Below are 23,631 nucleotides of genomic sequence, written 5' to 3'. Positions count from 1 at the left end.
ATTAGGGGGGAGGAAATTTGAAGATTTGAACAATATTGTCTTTAGGTGGTGGCACAACCGTAAGACAAGGTGCATACTTCAGGGAAAAGTACATTATAGTTTGGGCTTGCCCAGTAGGATTCCATAGAAATAAGCAGTGCAGAACATGCAGTAGCATTATAACACACTATAGTTTATCTTTCCGTATTTAGAAAGCATGTACTGACTGTTAATTTTTATGCTATGATTTGTTAGGCACAATTGATCAGAAATTTCAAGAAACTCTTCTTTCTCTTTCTCAAAAAATGCATGTATTTGGAGCTCTGCCTTTCAGATTTCAGAAATTCTTGTAATATGGATTTAAAGACAATAATAACACTACATTTCCAGTAGCAAGATTTCAAGAATCAGATGTCACCCCACCTGACCTCAATTAAGTCTGGCTGAATCAGCTGGATGGGATCAAGCAGGGTGTGAAAATCTGTATTCTAGCTCTGGGCAGAGAAAAGACCAGTTGGAAATTTCAGTATGAAGCTGGTTCTGTATGAAGTGGAGAATTTCAAGTGTGAATGCGTGTATGTGTTCGTGCATGTGCTGGGGAAAGTAGGGTTGGCAAGGGAGACAGAGGAGAGCTTTGTGTTCAGTGCTTCCTCTGACACAGCTCAGCCTGTTCCCTATCTCTCAGTTTCACTTCTGAATGTGCAGGAACATGCGGTGGCTCCTTGTTCCCACCATCTTCATCATCCCTTGTACGCAACAGGTAAGTTCATTAAAAAGAAGAAAAAGATTTCTCCCTTCTTCACCTTGTTCTGGTTAAAAGTTTTTATTTGCTTAACAACAAATTAAATTTCAGAGAAGCAAATTCCTCATAAAGAATAAGCAGCCATTCCCTATTCCTGAGTAAATTTCATTTGCAGCTTATTTACTGCATCAGTCCTGATTTTGGTGGTTTTTTTCTCTCTGTACATTAATATGATTTAGTGGGAAAAAAAGTGTTAGGGAAGCTTAAATTGCCAGTGACCTTGCCTTTTTTTTTTTTTTTTAAATTTAAGCACAAATGATTATCTGATGCATAAGGAAGTATTCCTTATGCTCATATTTCATATATCTATGTATATATGTGTGTGCAAATATGTATACATACACACAGCGGTCTGACTTCAGGCTAGTTTTACAAAGAGAAAGGCACCTGGGCTGTGTTATGCTTTGTCTCTTATAAGAAAATTTTAAGTGATAGCTTTTTGTAAAGGTATTTGCGTCAAAGGCCAGTTTCATTATTTATTTACTCAATTTTGAAAATTTGTCCTTTATGATCAAGATGAGTGTCAAATGGAGAATTTTCAAATGATTGTCTCCCTCCGCTAACTTTCTGCATATTTAGAGCCAGACTAAGAAAACTGAACATTAGCGATAATACATTGCCTACTTCTGCTCTTTGCTTATTTATGCCATACTGACCTTGTTCAATCTTTAACACATAAGAAAACAAACAACACATGAAGGGTACCTACACAATGGTCTCATTTTCTGATCTGCCCATAAGATCAGGAAAAGTATGCAAGGGGCTTCTGTGATGTGAATAGCTTTGGTATAGAAACTCGGGGAAGCACAAATTGGAAAAATATTTGACCTGTAAACTTGACAAGCAAACTTTACATTTTCATTGTAACTTAATATTCAAGATTTTTCAGCTAAACCAAAGTTTTCGGTAATTCCACTGCTAAAACTGTCAGATATTTGCCTGATGGTGTTTTTTCTTACTGGGGAACTTTGTAGTCTCACACCTTTCAGTTGACATCTTCTCCTAAAAGAAGAGAGAAAAATCACTTAGGTAGAATTCTGTAGGTTTAAAGCATTCTTTAATTTGTAATACAAATTAAACATATTGGCTGAAGCACGTAAGATTACTTCCTGCTACACATACCCATTTTGAAATGTGGTGTCTGACTCAAGCCACATAACCTCATATAGCTGGCACATGGCCAGATTATAATAATAATAATAATAATACTCTGCTTAAAAAGAAAAAAACCAGCAAGGAAGTGTTTCCTAAACTGACCATACAGTCTTGAATACTGCTAAATGTATAGGTACACCTGTGTGTCTTGTTTCCATAATGATCCTTCAAGAAGCTTTACATTTCAATGCACATGTTCATCAAATTAACATTATGGTTTATAGGAAATGCTTAGCTGCCTAAAAAAAAGTACACTTAAGTTAGTTGCTTCTATATCATTGCTGCATTTAGGTAGAAAGGATTAGAAGAAATCCTTTTGCAAAATTACACATTTATTAAACTATCTTCTTCATGCTGCATGGAATGCCACACGACATTCTTCAATTTTCATTTCCTATAAGAATTGCCTGTGTAAATTAATATCTATCTTAAAAATCATTCAGCCAAAGGAACTTGAAAGCTACTACTTTGGAGCTTCATTAGTAGCTGTGGATTAAGATATCTTAAGTATAGTTGTAAATGACCACGAAAAATGGAAATTAGTGCTAGAAAAAAGGCTTTTAAAAGGTCATTTACTGCTGCATGCAGTAAATTATAGTGTGAGAGCTTCCATGGGCTATGACATATGAAATGCTGAATTCTGCAGAGATTTGCAGTTTGAAAGTTGAGCAGAAAGGAAACCCAGCTGAATGACCCCTTCCTGAGCTTTCCCTCAGTATCTCTGCTGGAGGTGATTTCTATATCAGTAGAGCCCTGCGGTTTGGAGGAACAGAGAAAAACTGATAGGTTGGGCTTCACATGCCCAGAAAAAAAATATAGGCTACATATTTTATTTTTTTTCTGCAAGCTTGATGGTGATACTGGTACCTGATGAGGGGCTGGATCTTGTCTTGCCCTTTTGCTCTTTGGGCAGTCAGAGCTGCTTGATGAGAGGGGCTCCCAGGCCTTACGTTGTATAGTGGCCAAGTGCTGTGTGTGCCTCCACTTAATTATGGAACCAGTCATCTGTGGAGAATAAATATAGCATGATCTGCATTTCTGCTGAAATCAGCAGCATGAAAAGATCTAATGCTAAGATCTAAAGTGTTATGTTTTAGATGTAGTTCTTAAAAAATGCAGACAGAATATAGTTGTCTCAAATAGATCCTTTCACACTCTGTGCTGACTTAAATCTCCCCCATGCCTCAGAAAAATAAACCAATCAAGAACTACTTAGGTCTTCCTCTACTTAAAAAAACCCCAAACAACAAAACCCCCCATGAATTCTGAGACAGAATGTGCAAAACAGTAAATTCTGGCTAGATCTCGACTTCTTACTGCTGATACAAATCTCTTTAATGAGATATGTCTTTGCTCCATAAGCCCTGGATTCAATGAGGACTTAGTCATGCAAATAAATACACTCTTAGTAAGCAACCTATTAAGCTCAGTACAACTACTAGCCTCCTTTATTAGGATTAAATTTTTGTGTGTAGCACAAGTGAATTTGTAAATATTATAATGCGTACTCCCAAACAACTATTCAAATTTTAGACCAAAAATAACATTCAAAAGAGGTTCATTATTTTAAAAGGCTTTTGCCATCAGAACTGGCACACAGGACTGTGGCTGGTTATAAAACTATGTGAGGAATCAAAAGTTAATTAATTTGATAAAAAGTTTGTAGGAAGGAATACTTAAAATAAAACCACCTACTTTAAAACACTGTTTTTTCTACTTCAGTTCTACTATAGGTTTTGTTCTATGGAAGGCAAAGGAGAGACCAATGAATTGTGTTTTGTGCAAGCAGTAGGCCAGGCTCACTGTTAGTACACCTCAATCCATGACAGTGGATGAAGATGGTCCTCTGCCTCTTACCCAAACTCACAGCCTTTCACTTTTCAATCCCATGAGATGAGAAATGTTATGTGTCTTCATCCAATGTGACAGTGTTTTCCACCTCAGCTTCATTTTATGCTATTCCACGTACACATAATGCATTCAGCGCTCAAAATATCCCACTGTGTGTAAGTTTTTCCACAGCCCGCCAGTGCAGCCTGGAGATAAACCTTCAGAAACTGGTGAAGTCCACCAGCGCAAGGAGGTTTGTCACTGGCCATGCAGATGTCCGCCTGTGCCAGCCTGCACCCCTGGGGTAAGCCTGGTGAAGGATGGCTGTGGCTGCTGTAAAGTCTGTGCCAAGCAGTCGGGAGAGCCCTGCAATGAAGCAGACATCTGTGATCCCCATAAAGGTCTCTACTGTGACTACTCGGAAGACGAGCCTAGGTATGAAAAAGGCGTGTGTGCATGTAAGTTTTCTTTCACGTTTCCTTCTTGAAATGCAGGAGGGTGGGACCATACAGGTAAACAGTTTTGGAGGAAAATTCTGCTTGCAGGTGCTGTACAGCTCTGTGCTAAGCAATTTATCCCAATTTAGTTCTCTGATTGCTCAATCAGAGAATCTGAGAGTAGTGCTGGGACTGGCTTCAAACTTACCTGCATATGCATTAGTGAAACCAGTTCATTGTGCACAAGCCTGTTATTGGCAGACATGTTGATGACTGATTTAAAGAGCTGACCACATTTATGGCTGACCACATTTTAGCACTCTATTAAGCAAGATCCATGTGCTCCTCCTGTGTTAGTAACTGTTGTTCACCATTTTCAGATTTGGTAGCTGTAGGATGTGAGCTCAATGGAGTTTATTATCCCAACGGGCAGACCTTCCAGCCTAACCCACTTTATAAGTGCCTGTGTGTCAGTGGTGCAATTGGATGTACACCTGTATTCACACCAAGACTAGCAGTGAGTCCCTGCACCAGGGTCATGGGCAGAAAGAAGCCTGGACAATCTATTTGTGGCCTGGGACAGCACAAGCAGCTTCAATCAACCAACTACAGACTAATGTCAGGTGAGCCTGGCCACACCGGTAAACTTTTCTGTACACGAGCCTTTCTGCATTTAGTGTCCCTGACTCCAGCAGCCAGACAGGCAACACACTGGCACTTTCTCAGTTCTTACTGAAGGCCATTGCCAGGGTGACTGTTCTGTCCCACTTATCCCTCTTACTCTCAGGTCACAGACTCTTTTCTCTAAACCTAATGAATGTGAAAAGCAAAAAGGCTTTTGGCTTCTGTCACCAGGGGATTGGGCAAAGCATCATTCTGCAGAGGTTTATTACTCATCAGATCAGCCCAATTAGAGATGCTGGTGGACAGCCATTTCGCAGCTTGGGAGCTGTCTCATTTTCTCCTGCTTTCTGGTGGTACAGAGTCTTGGTTTTCACATACATAAATTAACATGCTGCAGGCCTCTTCTTCCAATAGAAAGCAGAAAATGATAAAAATTGCCTTAGTGGCTTTCCTGACAAATTTGAGGTCACTGTAAGGACAGCACTCCCCCTTACTTTCTTCTCTATTCAGTCTGATCAAAAACATCCACAAGCTTGTCCATGCAGTTCTGCCAGGGTTAGTTGATATTCCCTTTAACCTCATTCTTGCTCTGCTGCTAACCCTGTAGTTTTATTTTTCACTTTAGCGAAGCACCATGACAGAAGCAGCTATCCTGGCCCTTCCCTGGCCACAGCTGCCTAAGCTCGTGCCATCTCCTCCCCTGTGCATGTGCAACTTTCCATGGTGAAAGTCATCTTCATTACAACCAATACGGGTACCAGACAGCTGAGCCATTTATTTGGTGGCAGCTTGAATCATCATCATGGGTCAATAAAATAAAACTAAAAGGATTGCAAAGCTTATCAGAAAACCTTCAAAGGCTGCTGAGTAAACAGACAGATGCACAGAAGTCAATCTGCAGATAAATAGACCCGCTTACAAAATCTGAAGTTCAGTTTGGACAGCTTCTCACAGATTAGCAATGGTTATACAAGTTAGCAAAAATAAAAAAGAATTTCTACTTCAAAATTATGATACAATACCTATATCTAATATCAAAGCCTTTTAAGAGAAATATCCTTAATGTTGTTGTATAAACATGCATTTCGTAAGGCAACTGATGTCAAGCAAAGAGTGATTTGTTTTCTAGAAAACAGTGTTAATCTGATTCAAGAGAGAACACATTGAAAACAATGGCAACCAAACCATTTGACCATTTGACATACAGTAACTGGGTTTGTGGGGAGATATATTTCGGATACCTGGAGAACAGTATTAAGCCAACATTCATTCCAGAATTTGAATCAACTGTGCAGAATAACCTTGAGAAAAGACACCCAGCTTGCAAATGCTTCCTGTTGGCTCAGTTCAGGGACCTAACACCCTGTCCCTGTGGTGGCTGTACATGCTGAAGGATGCTGTTCTTTAGGAACCTTCTGAAGAAATACACCTTGAAATTGTTTCAAAGTCTTTCCCTTTCCATTTCCCAGACCAGCAGAAGTATCATGTCAACTTGTGCATGAACTCCATGGATGGCTCAATATCTGTTTTGAAAAGTCCTTTTTCCGTTAGTGTGGATAAGTGCTAAGTTTCATTTTACTGCTCTTGTTTTGTTTTCTAGCTTTCTGTTTCAATTGGATTTACCTAATTCAGACACATAAGGATGTAACTAGGTCATACTTTAAAAAATATACCAAGTATAAACAACCATTTAGCTTCCCTTTATTTGTTGCAGTTCTGTGAAAGGCTTTTAAATTGCTTGCTTCAATGAGATCTTTAAATTGCTGTCTACTTTCCAGGTATTCTGGAACGCGGACAGCAATTCTGGAAATTTCAGGTAATTCTGCCTCTGCTCTTACATAAATGTCCAGATTCCACACAGTTTTTTTGCAGAGTTTCACCATGAACTTTTCCACTGCAATTCTATTTCTTTTTTTAAGTGTACTCCACCTAATCCAGGCCTCATCCATCAGAAAAACAGGCTTTTTGGTGATATCTAGAAGTGATTAGAGTATTTTATTCCTCAACACGAACTCTAAAGTCTTCACAGTATCTACAAAGAAACGAACATTAATGTTTTCAGCAGCCCTTTACAAGCTGAATTTCATGTTTGGCCTGAAATAAAATAAAAAAAATCTGGACATTCCATAAAAATTCCACAGATAACCCTCTCCACATAACATTTCCATTACACGGAACTGGAGAGTCACATAACATATGAAATATAATAGTCCTTACTAGGATCTGAGTATCCAGTGTCGGTAAAGTTTAACAGCAGCTCAGCTGGCTTTTGAATAATGTTATTTATGTCTCATTTCTACGTTTATCTCCAGAAGTACCTTCAGGAACAGAAATCAAAGTCTTATCCTTGTATTTTCAATTCATCCTTTTGGGTCTGTTCTGCTGCACAAATAATATATTGCTGTCTTAGCTTACAGAAGCTTACCGCTAGTCTTGAAGAAAAAGTGCCTTGTACAGGCAACTCCCTGGACACCCTGCTCCAGGACCTGTGGCATAGGCATATCCAGCAGAGTGACCAACGACAACAGAAGATGTGAGATGAAAAAAGAAAAGAGATTATGCTTCATCCAGCCTTGTCTGACTAATATGCTGAAGAAAATAAAGGTATTTTCTAATATAAAATTATTTCTTAATAGAAAATGAAAATACTGGAGCTAGTGGAAAAATGGATGTATTAGCAACTACTAATAAAACATTTACTTCTTTCTTTTTTAAGGGTTTTAAAATAACTCTTATGTTTTCTACATTCAATCTTCAGGCTTCAATAGTAAACTACAGGTGTGTAATTTCAAGCAAAAGAATGTAATGTCCTGCTATAGATGTGCTGCTAGTGCTGTCCTGATGCACAGTCACTCCAAAAGTATTTTCTATTTGTTGACTGATAAAGGAAAAAATAAGGCAGTTTCAGACCAAGTTAGTTTAAGACTAGCTTTTAAGATGTTTCTAAGTAAATGTTGCAACTATTTCTTATATGGTCTGTTTTTAATGTGTAGAAAACTCAGGCTTTTCTTTGTTCTAATATTAAAGATTTCAAAAGGAAAAACATGTCAACCGACATTCCAGCTTCCAAGAGCAGAGAAGCTAGTTTTTTCTGGATGCTCAACTACTCAAAGCTACAGACTAACTTTCTGTGGGGTGTGCTTGGACAAGAGGTGCTGCATACCTAATAAGTCCAAAATGATCACTGTACAGTTTGAGTGTCCCAATGAAGGCTTCTTCAAGTGGAAGATGATGTGGATAACATCGTGCGTATGTCAGAGGATTTGCAGAGCTCCAGGAGATATGTTTTCGGAACTCAAAGTCCTATGAGAAGTTACACCACTGACTGTAACACACTGACAATGCAAAAGCACATTCACACCCAGAAGCGTTAGCATAACCCTCTGCCACAGCAGTGTTTATATTATGTATGGCAGTATAAACAGTGAAATAATATAAGTGAATACTCACTCATTTTTTAAATGTCACTGGAAAACACAAGCAAGAGTGCATCTTTTTAATGTAACTGTTTTTATACGGGGAAATACACTCTTAGGAAGGATGCATGTAACACTAGTACTGTCCAAACAAGAACTTCTGGTAATTAGAAAGGCACAGCAAGACAGCTTCATGCCTCACTGTAACAAGGTGCTGCCCACAAAAAAAACATTCTAACCCATTAGAAAAAATATTACCCTGTAATACTTCATCTATCATTCCTGATTCTTAAATTAACCTTTTCGACTATGTATCTGCAACAGTAAAACACATCAGTGCTGTTTGAAATGAAGAATTCAACTCTAAACTCAGATTGCTTTTTGCAGCAGATAGTGTTTCTCTAGCGTTGTGAATATAAACAATGCATGTGTAAAGGACTAAAAAAGTGGGCAGGCAACTGCAGATAATAGATGCAACATTTCAAGGAAACTATTTTTAGAACATTTTCTTAAAAAATGCTCTCAACAAATGCTAGCACAATGTTTTATTGAATGCTTCTGGACGTATACATTGAAAATTGTGCTTACTTATACCCCCACTCCAACTCTGCTAGAAGGACTTCAAGCTTCAAGAAATCATTGTATTGATCCATTCTGATCTGTAGCAGTTCACCAGTCTTGCTGTTTTAAGACAGCCAAGGTTGGTAAGCAACTGGAAATAGCTGTATATTCTATTTTGTAAAAGTTCTTACTGTAATATAAAAAGCTGCTTACCCTGATAATTATAAATATTAAAACATCTATTTTACTTGCCTTCTTTCAAGTCTATAAACTCTGTTCTCCAAACAGTCGTTATAATTCTTTACATATATATATATATATATATATAACTTCATTATAAGTGCATGTTTTGGTCAGAGGTATAGTGTATTATCTCATTATCAAGTGCAACTCAGCATTCATAAATATGAATCATTAAAATAATATGTTAATTAATACTCCAAGTATAATACTTGAAACAAATTTATCTTGTGGAATTTTCTGATATTGCTAATTTTGGTATCAACTCAGAATGCTCTAATATAGCTAAGTACAGCATAGAAGCAAAAATATTAAAATGATGAACATAGCTTAGAGCATTCTGAAATGTCCACCGTAAAGCTTAAGAAAGCAGTTTCATTAGAGACTTGCTTTCATCTTTGAAAAGACTACATAAGCTTTTCTTCTCTTCATAGCTGCTTATTAAAAACCAAATCTAGCAATGGTGATCTTTCTTTGAAGCAAGGCCTACCTTTAGTTTACTGTAAAGTCTGAGAAAAGAATTACATTTTTGGCTGCTAAAACCTCTTTTCCTTCTCTTCACAGCATATGGTGTGTCAATTTACTCCACAGTTAGGATTACTGCTCTTACTGATATCAGCTATAATTAGGTGCTGTCAAATCTTTCTTACAGGCAGGGCTTATCACTTAATATGACAACTCTTGAGCTGAGAAAGCCATTATCCTGGTCCCACTTTGAAATTACAACAGTCAGGCATGCTGCAAGTCATTCTGGTTAACTGAAGTGGCTGGATGCTTACGGAAGTGTTTCATTCTTTTTAAACAAAAAAATAAAGAGCAGTTTTTCCTTCTTTAAACAGCTATCTTCAGTCTTGATGGGTCTGTTCTAGGCCCACCTTTTGTCACATCCAGTTCATTGTACTCTTCTATTAGATCAGACAATGAGGACATAGCTTCAGAAAAACAGCTTTGCTCCATCCCATCTATTTGCAGATAATGGTGAAGGTGAGCCTACAAGAATAAAAAAAAAATAATTCAGTGTTATCATTTTTCTTGGCCCCTAATTGCTTTGGCTCAGTAAGTACCATTTAGCCTGCATTGAAGGGGGAAGTGCAAGCACTGTAGAAAGGAGACTTAAAGACTTATGTCATGACACCCCTTGTTTAAACACTTCACAACTTTAGTAACAATCCTCTATGGAATCACAATTGATATTCCTGATTCCTTAAACATCTATCTTTTCATACTGGTCAGGTGTACCCTAGGGGACAAACCGTGTTATTGGGTTTATGCGGCAAGGTTTTGGCAGCAGGGGGAGTGCAGGGCTGCAGGGGTGGCTTTTGTGAGAAGATAACAGGAGCGGCCGGCATGTGGGACAGAGCCAGTTCCAGCTGGCTCAGAATGGACCTGCCACTGGCTAAAGCTGAGCCCATTAGTGATGCTGGCAATGCCTCTGTGACAACATATTTAAGAAGGGGTAAAAAGGATGCACAACAGCTGAGATTGGATTTAGGATGTTGTGAGAGAAACAGCCCTGCAGACACCAAGATCAGGAAAGAAGGAATGGGAGTGAAATTCCGAGACTGGGAAGAAGGGAGAGGAGTGGGGATGAAGGTGTTTTCAGTTTTGGTTTTATTTCCTGCTGTCCTACTCTGTTATTCACTGGCAGTAAATTAAAATAATATTCCCTGTCTGTTTTGCACGACAGTAACTGGTGAGTGATCTCCCTGTCCTTATCTTGACCTACAAGTTTTTCATTGCATATTCCTCCTGTCCTGCTGAGGAAGGGAAGTGAGAGAAAAGCTTGGTGGGAATCAAGATTTAGATTAGATATGAGGAAGAAATTATTTAGAGGGTGGTGAGGCACTGGAACAGGCTGCACAGTAAAGCTGTGGATGCCCCATCCCTGGAAGTGTTCCTGGCCAGGCTAGATGGGGCTTTGAGACACTTGGTCTAGTGGAGGGTATCCCTGCCCATTGCAGGGGGGCTGGAATGAGATGACCTTTTAGGTCCCTTCTAACCCAAACCATTCTATGATTCTGTGACATTGTCAGGTAGGTACAGATTAATAAGGGATTTACGCTTTTTAAGAAGCAGCTGTTGGAATGGCTCCTTTTCAGGTAACATAAATAAAAATCTTGGGCTGTTAATTTTAAGCAGTCCTTTGCCATACTAAGATTTGATTCTCAATAACACAAGATGCTAATGATTAGTGACTACGGATATTACAATAAGAGTTGCACCTTTTTCTTGTAGAGCTTCATAAATCTCTCCTTGAGTTCAATGAAAGTTGGTTTTACGCAGGTGTTGTTTGCTAAAGCCAGAAGTGAATGGGAATGGCCCACAGGAGGTACTGAACACAAACCAGTTTTCCAGCCCTCTTGATTCCAGGAAACAAAGTGCAGAGAAGGTTTTAACCTGTGACACAAAAATTTAGTTACCTAAGGAATGTAAAGAACATGAAGGCTAAGTTTTCTGTCTTAATGAACAATCTGAAAAGGTTAACATTTAAGCTTCCAGAACAAAGCAGGACAGTTATAACTATCATTGTGAGTAAGACATTTTAGACTTCAGACTAAAACACTGAGTCTGTTTGAAAGTCAAATTGCAAACACCAATTCTGTTTTGTTAATTTAATATATCAGGATTTGAAAAGTGAAGTTACAAGTACCTATTTCTATAAAAGAGACTGCAAGCCCTCTGAAATTTAGGAAAGGGGCAGCTTAATACTCTGTGGGGACAATCAATTCACCTGTAGTTTTGAAATAAGTTAAATGCTTTAGATTCTCAGAAATTTTCCCCATGCTTCCCTGTCTGCCTATAAATTCCCTTCTGTATGTGAAGCTTGCCTGCCTTTCCTGTTATATCTACGTAGGTCAATAGTGTAAAAGGTAGAAAGAGGGTGCTAACAATACAGAGTTGTTAAAATAAGGATGATTTCCTATCTATATGAAAGTAACCATGAAAGAGAGATATCTTCCGTTCAGTAAAAACAAACTTCTACTACAGAACTTACTCCTCCAACATTCTTTACTGTCAGGAGACCCGTGGAAGGTTGGGCTTTGCTTTCTTTTGCATTTTTGAGAAAGGGAGGAGCAGTACAGGGATATCTAGTCAGCTCCCTTTATTTGGAAATCCAGGAATGCTGTGACTTATTCTCACTCATTGCATAAGTTAATTACATTTTCTTCCCTTCTAAAATTCAGAAAAATATTTCTGAGTAAACTGATTTTGTATGGAAACTCTTAAAAAGAAAAGTTGGAGTGCTCTGGATGACTGACAACAGTTTCCCATGACTACTTTGTGTGGTATTACAAACCTTTCAATATTTCGGCAAAGGTCTGAAACCTGCACATTTCCTCGAACAAGAAGTGCACAGGCAAGGTAGAGGCTGTGCTTTGGATCTGCTTGAATTAGTTGATGATCTCTACTAAATGCATCTGAAAACATCTGATCCAACCTAGGTGAAAAGAAAACAGTTATCTACTCTTGCTAAAGTAGGATATGAAAGCTTTTCAGAACACCCACCTGGAGGGTTTGAAAGTTCATAAAATTCTGTAGATAAAGGTACATCTAACCTGGGACCATAAATCACAGGAAAAAGATTCAAACTTTTACATATACATATTTTGGCATTGCAAGTTTTTAAAAATACACTGGATCCATTTTTTACTCTTCTCCCTCATGTTACAAGCCACTGTTGAGTCAGAGAAGTTGCCTTTATAAAGGCAATTTGAGGTCAATAGTTATAAGGTCTTAAGACAATTTGAATGGACAACCTCACAGTGAAGGATCTGACAAGGAATATCAAAGTGCTGCTGACCCTTACAGAACTGGTTATCTGCCTATTATAATTCATTATTTAAAAGGATCAATGAATCATAGAATGGTATTGATTTCGATTAATGATTTAGGAAAAGACAGTATACATACTTGTCTACTTATTCTAATTTTATCACGCATGACTGCTGATCATATTTTTTCTCTCTTCACTTCCTTAAGCAAGTTTCACTGTACTGTGGGATATCAAAGATAGTGTCTTGACGTTCCTGTGGACCCACAACATCTAAGCTATTCTTTCCATTTGTCTCAAACTCTCTGCATTCATCACCTCTATTTCTTTTTTCTTATATCACCTCTGCCACAATCTGCCTATTACAAAAAAAATAACTAAATAAAGGAACAAAAATATTACTGTTCCCACTTCATTCTGAGACATCCTTGACTGAGCATCTCCCGATAGTATGCTTCCTTCCCCCAGCACTGTACTGTCTCCTCAAGGAATGTTTTCAACAGATACAACTGATTGTCACAACTTGCTATCACAGAATAGGGGTGGTCCTGCCCTCTCCTCTGCTTTGCATACTTTCATCGCTTACCTTTAGTTCCTTCTATCATCATTTAGTTGCTTCTATCATCATTTGGACCTCTTGCTGACTGAACCTAATTCACTAAACCCAGTAAAATCTATTTTAACCAGTTATTTTTCTGCTATGTCAGAGGGATAAATAGCTCAAAGAACTTTACAAGTGTCAGCTTACCATTACAATAAGTTGATAAACAGGCACACTGTACCTCCAGACTCAATTAAGATGCCATTACTTCCCAAAGAGTCTAGTTTAATTCCTTGTTTGTCTTTACAGTATTTTGTCAGTCAAGTGCAAACTGTTACTCAAAAGAACTTGTGGTGTGGGTTCTAAGTAATAAATTTTTCCAAAAAGGATTTCCCAGCAGAGATTAAAAAGATGTCAAGTTTACTGGCTCGACCATTACAGAGAAAAGAGACAACAGATGTTCCAAAAATCAACAGGATGAATTTGAAAATGTGGCAGACTTAACAGTTTTACAACTTCCACCCTTAGTTTTGCTACAAAATGAAATTTTTTAATGAGAACTATGGAAGACTCAGAAATTAAGCTTTAAATGTGAAACTCCCATAATATTTTTTCCTACCTTCTAGAAGGTACATTAACATCTGCCAACGTATACAGAGGAGTCAAGCTTGAAACCAAATAATGAAGTCGAGGAAATGGAACCAAATTCATACTGATTTCATTAAGATCCATGTTTAGGGAACCTTCAAATCTAGCAGAGCTGAAAATTAACAAACCATTATAAAACTATTATAAACCAAGGAAATCAATTCTATAACGTAAACCTCCATTAAATCTATTTTTCAACTGTTCTGTACAACAAAACAGTAAAACACAGCATTCAAGAAACCCTTCACGTATAATTACAAAACTTTCAAATCTGGCAGAATCAGTGCTAAATCTTATTTACTTATACTTCTCATTAAAGAACAATAAATCATCAAGAATAAGACCTTGTTTCTCAATTGCAGTCTTTAGCACTGTTTTTCAGTATGTGGACATAGTTGATTAATACCAGTTAATTAATACCAGTTTTACTAAACAAGCTATAATAAAACATGTGTGACTTAGCATTCCTGACAAGCTGTTTAAAAGAAAAACAGGCCAATACCCCAGAAGTATATTTCTTGCAGTAATAGACCACTTAGGAGCAAAAATGATCTGACATTATAAATAATGTAATACAACTGGGCTAGAAAGACAAACCTTTCTGGGCTCCACTAAGCACTAATGGAAAACAATATCCTTCTGCCTACAAATTTACTTCAGTTTTAAGACTGTCATGGCTAAAGCAACACCACTACAATCTGAATACTTCCAAGTACCTCAGCATCTAGTAACCAATTCTTAAAAAGAGAAGACTCATATCAAATGAAAATCAATTTATATTATTCGAGCTGATCCAGATCTGCATATTTGCAGCAAACACCACCTCCAGCAATACTACTTTTTTACAGAGGAATAACCTGTAACTTTACCTTGTCAGGTTCAGCAGCAAGTTGGCTACGATATTATTCATTGCATCAAATGGCTTCTCTTGGAGAGTTTTTACACTGCCTGCACTTGATGTTACCAAGCTGTTTTGCTTCAAGGTTGACCCCAGCTTCCCAGAATTGATCATCTGATTAATTTTATTAACTATATCAAACAGAGACTTTGAGAGAGAAAAAAAAAAAAGGAAAGTAGTCTTGAGCAAAGAACTTGCAAATTCAGTACCCCAATTTTTCACTTCTATTAATCCTAAAAGCCAACACATGGTACTGTTAGCTCAAAGATTATACCTTTGATACATCTAAGTCCAACTTTTGAGCAATTCCAGTTGACTGAAGTGTTTCTAAAAGCCTGTTCCTTACATGTCACAAGTATGTATAAAGCTTGACTCAGAAATTTGAATTTTATTCAACTGTTTAAAATCCTTATCCTCTAAAAATGAATATTAAATTTCCATAATACCTGTGAAAGGAAAAATATATTCTCTAACTATATATCACTTTCTCTTGCTTTTTTCGTAAACAAACACCAAGACAGTCACCAAAGTTAGATTCAAATGAGTCTAGTGCTTTGCAAGGTCAGGTATGCCTATGGTTCTCCTATCACTAATCAGCACAGTTAAGTCTGTTGGAATTTGGAGTGGTTTGTCATTTCTCTTGCAACACTATCAATACTACGCACAAAATGATTGCTAAAAGAAGACACTGTCTCAGTAAATAGAAGCTTTTCAATGTTTACCTTGAAAAAGACAAAAAAATTCACTCTAGACTACTTGGAAGATGCAGAGCAACATTTTAGTGATACTCATGTTCATTTCAAAAGCCTGCAAGTGACTTAGAACTTTAATTATTACTTTAAAAATTACATTATTCTTTAAAGACTTGGTATTCAAATCAAAACAGAAAAGGGAGAAAGATTTCCTTTGCGCAGTCTAATTAAAAAAAAAAAGACAGAAATATAATATTCTTACTTCATTCTCTACTGGTAACACACAGTCTGCATGTTCATTAAGCTCCTTCATAGCCAAAACACTGTTATATGGAGAAGTAACAACATCATCTTCACCAGAGGGATAAACTGAAGTAACAAATCTATACACTTCTGGGAATTCGTCCTCAAGCAAATTTAGTACAAAAGTTCCAAGACCAGATCCTGTCCCTAATTATGAACGAAAACAGAATGAGAGAAGATAAAAGGTTCCCCATGTTATCTTAGGCCCTAAGACTCATATATTGGAGACATACAACTTTCCAATTATATATGTTAATGAATATTTTCTGAAATATTTGGCTGACAGTGGAGGCTACTCAAACGTAACTTAAGGCAAGAAGGTTTTTCCTAGACAGGAAAATAATTAAGTAAAAAAAGTATTTTCCACAGTATAACACTCAGGATGAAGTATACAATCTCAAAAATTTCTGCAATCCAAAAAGTCCTATTATGTAACCAACATTTTCCAAGCTGGTACTTCTATTTCTTATTTTAAAATTTTTATTTGGATTTTGAAACAAAACATTTGCTTAAAAGCATTGAACTGCCCCAAACAATTACTTTCTTTCCTTTTAGGGTTTCTTTATAAAGTTTTCTCATTCTCCAGTCAAAACAGAACCATCCCTTTCTACCAGCACACAAGCTTTTTTCCTCATTATCACTAAGAACACAGCACTGAGCTCAAATTTGAGAACTGAACTGTGATCTTTTTCTGAATTTGCAGCTACATTCTCAGTGGTAGACAATTTATTCTTATGAACAAGACAGCAACTTTCTGTAATAATAGAAACAATATCTGCAGGGTCTCTGAAATTAAGCAAACGGCCACAAAAAAGGCCCTTGACAGAGCTCTTGCTTCATATTTAGAGCTATTTTCTGTGTCTTTTTCCACATCATAGCCAGTTATAATACATGCTGCTCCCAGGTTTCTGGGGTAGGAAGGCTTAGTGGCAAAGGATTCTCCCTTTTGACTTACTAACAAAGTAACTAGATTGGATTCAAGAGAATTATGTGGAAGGAAAACAGAAAAACAAAATTTTTCTAAAGCAACATTTTAAGTCTCCTTCAAGCCTTTCAGAAAACGCTTTCCCCATGATTAAAATCAACTTGATTACAACGACATCAGTGTTCAGAGGCCACTGACCCTTCTTCTGATCAGTAATTCCAAGGAGTTTATTTGTCTTTGGTACCTGTCTTGATCCATCCACTGCGTCATATTTAAAATTTTAGCAGCATTTTTGCTCTGGGTAACACATTAGGGCTCCTTAGTGGTCTAACAAAATAAGTAATAAATCATTACAGGTCCACTTAATTGGTCTGTGTTTTTTTTATTACGCATTCTGAACAATGTGAATTATTATATTTATTTTCTTTTCAAGATACATATTTTTCTTTTTCATCTGTGGCTACTGCAACCATACTCACTATAAAGACATTCCTTACCACCTCCCATGGAATGAATTATAAAGAAACACTGCAGACAGTCACAATGTTCCGCGGTTTTCCTCAGCTTTTCCACAATGTTTTCCCGGTACTGATAGCCATATAGCTTATGACCTACAGCCCTGAGGATATAAAAAGTATTTTAAAAAAATATTCCAACAATCAACCTTTCAATTTTTTATTTTATCTCCTTCTATTTGACAGTTTAGAGTTCAGAGTCCAAAGCTGGGTGCAACACCTCATCTGTGAGAGTTTCCAAGCTGTGTCTACATAATGAGAATATGGGAGTCAGGATATGGTTTTAATTTTGAGGATGCAAGCAGCACTAAGTTCACATTTGGAGCATGCACTGTTATTTTGTACCGATCAGGAAATAAACTGGATTGGATGATCTAATTGTAATAATGAAATGAAAATTATATACTCCTTAACAATAAGGATACCCCTATGCAAAATGTGTACTGATCTTCCTTTGAGTACTGTGCAAGTCAAATGATACCAGTAATTAAAAAAAAACCCAAACAGCTCATTTTCCATACACATGCCTACTAGATGGTGAAGTTACAGGATGTTTTATTCCCTGTATTGCCCTCTCTTTTGGCACATTTGCTGATGATTTGCTTTCCAGTCTGTAATGCACTGAATATTATTAGAGGCACATTAGGATCTCCATGAAAATTTGCAATTCGTTATGTTAATCAATCTTTTTCTGAATTTCTCTTTTTGGGAATGTAGTTTAGACGCACAAAGCCAGACTCTGTGGTGCTTAGAAATCAGAAATGTGTTTGTTCATATATCTCATTTCCACAGTAGTTGCACAGTCTCAAACTAGATTATGGCTTAGACTGAGCAATGGAAGCAGCTGAATACCAAAGAAACAAAAATAAAAAGCATGTTCTTTTGAAACGAAAATCAAAAAAGAGGAAGAAAAAAAATAGACAAAATGGTGTATCAGCAAAATTATCCTTCTGTAAAAGCCTTTTCAAAGCCCTCCTCCAGGCAACAGTGACTCCAAGTTTGCTGGTAAAATGCTGCAGCTGCCCAGGTGCAGAACGAAACAGAAAGCTACGGTTATCATTTCCCTTTTCAAATGCCATCTAATTAGTTGCTAAGAAATGTGTTCTGAAGAGGTTCTCACCAGTTGTTTCCTGAACCAGAAACATCTGTGATAAGCTGCTTGCTATCAAACATATCCCTCAATGGTCCCTGCAGAATTTCATTTACCACACCCTCCTCCATGTCAATCAACAGTGCCTTTGAGAAGAGAAAGAATTAAAATTCAGTCAGTAAGCAAACCACCCTTGAAATAACCCACTAAGAAATATAAAATTATTTACAATATAAAAGGTATACTGTTTCTACTCTGCTCCAGAGAAACCTTTTTTTTCCCAGTTGTTAACTAGGAGACCAACTAGATTAACCTTAGCTGATTTGCCAGAAGTTGTTCAATAGGACAGCATTTCAGATAATGAAATTTTGTTAAAATTTTATAATATTTTGCCCTGATAGTTAGAAATGAAGACCTTACAGTAAGTTTTCTTGCGTCTTAAATCATTTAAAGTGGCCTAAGGAAACCCACTAAGAGAATTCAAATAAATACTTAGTTACTAATATCTGCAATAATTTTATTGGAATTACAATTTAAATTACACAACAAGACTGGCAGAAACTGTATTACTTGAATGAATCATGAAAGTTACTATTAGAAATTCTAATTCAAAGCAGTATTCAAAGCAGTATTTAAACCTGTATGCAATTTTAAGGACTTCATGAAAATTCCCACAGTTGGATGTAAATATGCAATGTAAAAAGAATGACCTTTATAGATTGCCTTACTCGTGCTTTTAAAGAGCAGATTTTTCCTTTGTAAATACCAGGACCGTCACCACCACTTCTGAAAAAAAACAGTAACAGAAAAATCTAAGCTCAGATTCATAACAGAAAATACATAACATAATAAAATTTTCTCTTTAATATTTTGTGTTCAGAGGAGTATGACAATGCAAACAAACAGAAACACCCTGAACATACTGCTAAGAAAGAACTCACAATTCCCGGAAGTAATGCAATTACAGGACACAATCTCAGTCAGAAATAGCCTAAGCATTACTTCAGGAAGCTGAAAAGAGAAGCATTGAATGTTTACTCTCAGATACAGCCTCTGCAGGAATTCTACAGTTTGCCAAAACTGGAAAGGATTATCTTTTATCAGCATGTAATATGTGTATCTGCATCACATAATTGAACACAGTGCACCAAGTTGCCCCACAAGGTTTTCAGTGGGGGTCGTTACAACACTGTGCTTCTGCTCAGGTGTGAAACCCGTGTTACTGCACTAGCACAGCACTTACTTTTTGACTTACTTTGCTATTAAGACTTACCAGTTCAGAAATCATGCTGGGATGACATAGCTACTTCTTTCCCAGGATTGGTTGTACTGAGCCAACATAGGAGACTACGCATTGTGCTACAATCATATTTTTTCAACAACTAATGCTGGTGCTTCTGCACTCAAAGAATGAGATACTCCAGTCTGGACAAACTATACTGAACACAGGGGAAAAAAGGCAGGGATACGGGGAGATGGATCTAATTTTCCCCTCAGTTATTTACCTAATTTGGGAGCTGGCCAAGCCTAAAGTATGTCTTAGACCATTCTACATTCCACCACAATAATACTCCCAAAATATCAGCTAAAATTTGCTACAGTGCCAGTGTTCTGACCCTACTCAGTCCCATCAGAAATGAGGGGAAAAGAGTATGGGGCTGTGCTGAATTCCTCCAGGATTTTCCATCTTCTCACTCAAAGAAGCACTCCAGACACTTCTCATTAGCTGAACAGCTCACAGCAGCCTCCAGTACTCATGTGATTCCTCTAGCCTACACAACACCTATATGAGTCTGCTATAGCAGCACTAAATACACCTAGAGAAGTTCTATTTCTCTTCAGGGACTAACAAAACTCAAAGAGGAAAAAACCCAACCCCAAAACAACACTTCTTTTTCTTCCTGTTGTCTTTGTGATCTTTCATGAGAGACCATTCCTTCAATCACTTGGATTCAATTGCTAAAAAAAATCTCCACGTTCCTAGAACCACAGAATGGTTTTGGTTGGAAAGGACCTTAAAGACCATCTAGTTCTAACCCCTCTGCCATGGGCAGGGTCACCTTCCACTAGACCAGGCTGCTCAGAAAGAAAACAGATTTTTTCTATTGCAGTTGACCCCCCAATTAAAAATTTGATGGTTTCATCAGGCTCGTACAGAAACATGGGCATTTTTTATACTCAAATTTTCTTGGTTAAAAAAAAAGTTATTCCAGGAAATACCCACAAGGAGTGGCAATCATAAACTCCAATGCATTTGCATTGTTCTTTCAAAGAAGTAAAACTTGAGATAAAACAACTTGTATTTCAATGCCATTTTAATTAAAATCACATGCTGTACTATGACCTTGTCATATGATGGAAGAAAAAAGAGGTTGGTCAAATCCTTTTTAATTAATTTAAAGACAACAGCAATATTCAAGTGCACATTTTATTCTTGCAAATTGCAAGGATTTTTCTAACTGGATGGATAAGAGATGACTGAATGCTCTTAAGACATTGGTTAACCCAAATTTTCAACATCTTTAACTACTGAAGCAAGTATACTTAAAAAGGAAATGTAAAGATAGGGTTTTGAGAAGAATACAAAAAAAGCAAAATCTTTTCCTAGCACAAACTAAGTATGACTTGAAACAAAGAAAATTATAACTTAGGTTAAGAGAAGACATTTGAAGTGTGGATCCACTGTGTTAAACTCATGAGCTTTTTGATAAGACAACTTACCTTGTATCTACGTTCCTAAAGAAGCTGCTTAAGGCTTCATCATAAATTCCTTTCTAAAAGGAAACAACACAAAATGATGTGCAACGTCAAAAATTCTCAGTGCTTTTTCATAAAATAATTTAAGTTGGAAGGGACCTCTGAAGGTCGCTTGTCAAACCTTACCACTCAAAACAGAGTAAACATCTATGTTGAATCCAGCTAACTCTAGTCAGCTCTAAACAGAACATTTCACTGAAAAATCAGGTTGTTGTTAAAAACTGACAGGAGGACATAACTAGAAAATTAATTTTTCAGCACAAGATTAGACAACTGTAGTAGCTTACTGAAGATCCCAAGGCAATTATTAAAATTGAATAGCTGCTGTTTAGCTGACTCAGTTCATCACTTACACAACACTCAGTTCATCATGGGCTCAATGCCCATGAAGTTCTGTGAAAAGGAAAGCACATTACACTTCATCAGTGATTCCAAAAATCCCTGCTGAGAGGCAGCATGCAAATTACTTACCCCGCCATAAAGCTAAAGAGACCTGGCAAGTTAAAATACTTTAACATTATTATTTACAGATTGCTTACCATACTCAAGACCTGGTGAGGGAGAATTTGGAAGACACTGTTACGTACTACACTACAACCAAAAGACTCTCCACACACAATACGAACTTCACCCATTGCGGTTTTACAGCTGCTTCTAGAGAAGGCATTGAACACTCCTCATCATTATCCATTAATATATTGTGTTAACTAGGAAACAGTATCTTTATAGTAACAGCAAGGAAAGCGTGATTTTGTTCAAGGTACTCAGCACAATCCTATGCCCTCTTCACAGTGCTATTTTCTTTAGCACAGCTGTATGGCAAGTTTACGGCACGAGCTAAAATGGGGAATTTGGGGGGCTGCCCTTCTGCTTTACTGCCAGTGGCAAAGAACTTGCACTAAACAGTCCTCTCTTGTCACTTACTGCCTCAAATCTGGTAATGCCGGCTGTAGGGAGACATCCTGGGCTTTTCAAGGTGGAAAGGCTGGAGAAACCTGACTGGAATTAGGGATCACAGAATATTCTGAGCTGGAAGAAGCCTGCAAGGATCATCGAGTCCAACTCAGCTCTACACAGGACCGCTTCAAGAGTCTCACCATATGCCTGACAGGATCATACAAATGCTTCTTGAACTCTGTCGGGCTTGATGCTATGACCACTTCTCTGGGGAGCCTGTTCCAGTGCCCAACCACCCTCTGGGTGAAAAACCTTTTTCTAATAGCCAACCTAAACTTCTCCTGACACAACTTCAGGACATTCCCATGGGTCCTATCATTGGTTACCAGAGAGAAGAGTTCAGTGCTTGCTCTGTCTTTTCGCCTCATGAGGAAGTTGTAGACTGCAATGAGGTCTCCCCTCATTCTCCTCTTCTCCAGGCTGAACAGACCAAATGACCTCAGTCACTCCTTATATGGCTTCCGTTGCAGACCCTTCACCATCTCGTGGCTCTCCTTTGGACGCTCTCTAATAGCCTACTGTCTTTTTTATGTTGCGGTGCTCAAAACTACACACAATATTGAAGGTGAGGCTGCCCCAGTGCAGAGCAGAGCAGGACAATCACGTCCCTCGACCAGCTAGTGAGCTTTGCCTGATGCCCCCCAGGACATGGTTGGCCCTCCTGGCTACCAGGGCACTGCTGACTCATATTCAACTTGCCATCCACCAGGACCCCCAGGTCCCTGTCCGTGGCACTGCTTTCTAGCCTCTCATTCCTCAGTCTGTACGTACATCCGGGCTTGTCCCATCCCACGTGCAGAATCCAACACTTTCCCTTGTTGAAACTTTATACGGTTGGTGATTGCCCAGCCCTCTGACTTATCAAGGTCTCTTGATAGTTAAACTTATGACTAGTTAAAAGGCACAAGAACCTGGGGGTAGTTTTGTTCACAGTGAAGCGGCCTTAGTTTAATCAAACAAACACAGAGCTTTGCAGTCACAGCGACGAAGGCAGAAGGGAGCGCAGGGGCACCGCTGCCTCCCCACGGCGAGAGCGCTCGCCCCAGGCCAGCGGCGGCCGGAGCCGCGGCGGCAGCGGCGCCCTTACCTTGTTGACGGTGGCGTGTTCCCGCAGCGCCAGGTCCCAGAACCGGCAGCCCACCTGGTTCCCGCACTGTCCCACTGTAAAGGGGAGAGACATGGCTCAGGCACAGGGACGGTGCAGCGGCGGGGGGCTCTGGGAACCAAGACTCCCTACCCTGCACCACCACCGACTGCGTCATGGCGGGGCCGGCGACGCTCTGCCGTTTCGAAGTGGGCGCCCGGAAGCCGCGCCCCCTGAGTTCCTGCGGTGGAACGTCCCACCCGTTGCCTTGGCTTCGGGCGCCCGCCACCTGCCCGCCCCCTGCCCGCCCCGAGTGGAACATCCCATTAGGGAGCGCCGGGGGGTGTGAGGCGACAGGGGAGTTGTGGAAGTGGTGAGGTGCTGAGGCGCCCGATGTAGTCGTGA

General features: G+C 38.5%; 2 protein-coding genes across 11 annotated transcripts; one reads left to right on the top strand and one right to left on the bottom strand.

Annotated features, from left to right (window-relative positions):
• Positions 1–652: 652 nt before the first annotated feature.
• Positions 653–8,159, top strand: CCN6 (cellular communication network factor 6). The gene is made up of 5 exons (XM_027693110.1): positions 653–739; positions 3,948–4,224; positions 4,584–4,826; positions 7,238–7,431; positions 7,855–8,159. Exons 1-5 carry the CDS (start codon positions 677–679, stop codon positions 8,134–8,136), a joined length of 1,059 nt encoding a protein of 352 aa, XP_027548911.1. The 5' UTR covers positions 653–676; the 3' UTR covers positions 8,137–8,159.
• TUBE1 (tubulin epsilon 1) lies at positions 781–23,458 on the bottom strand. 10 transcript variants are annotated; one of them, XR_003535805.1, is made up of 15 exons: positions 23,380–23,458; positions 23,230–23,303; positions 21,150–21,202; positions 19,139–19,214; positions 18,459–18,574; positions 17,321–17,442; positions 15,858–16,045; positions 14,875–15,050; positions 13,977–14,117; positions 12,343–12,483; positions 11,267–11,441; positions 9,535–10,034; positions 7,991–8,130; positions 7,045–7,313; positions 781–2,941 (listed from the first exon to the last, which is right to left on the bottom strand). XR_003535805.1 is itself a non-coding variant. In XM_027693093.1 (13 exons), exons 1-13 carry the CDS (start codon positions 23,402–23,404, stop codon positions 2,922–2,924), a joined length of 1,422 nt encoding a protein of 473 aa, XP_027548894.1. In that variant the 5' UTR covers positions 23,405–23,458; the 3' UTR covers positions 781–2,921. The 10 variants fall into 10 exon arrangements, 4 of the variants coding, with proteins under 4 accessions (XP_027548894.1, XP_027548899.1, XP_027548864.1 ...); XR_003535809.1 differs by having other exon boundaries at positions 7,045–7,209; XR_003535807.1 differs by lacking the exon at positions 7,045–7,313.
• Positions 23,459–23,631: the final 173 nt, after the last annotated feature.

This window comes from Neopelma chrysocephalum, unplaced genomic scaffold (assembly GCF_003984885.1).
Source record: "Neopelma chrysocephalum unplaced genomic scaffold, ASM398488v2 Primary Assembly neopelma1_23, whole genome shotgun sequence".
In the NCBI taxonomy this organism is placed as follows: domain Eukaryota; kingdom Metazoa; phylum Chordata; class Aves; order Passeriformes; family Pipridae; genus Neopelma; species Neopelma chrysocephalum.
This window is presented reverse-complemented; position numbering and strand designations above follow the sequence as displayed.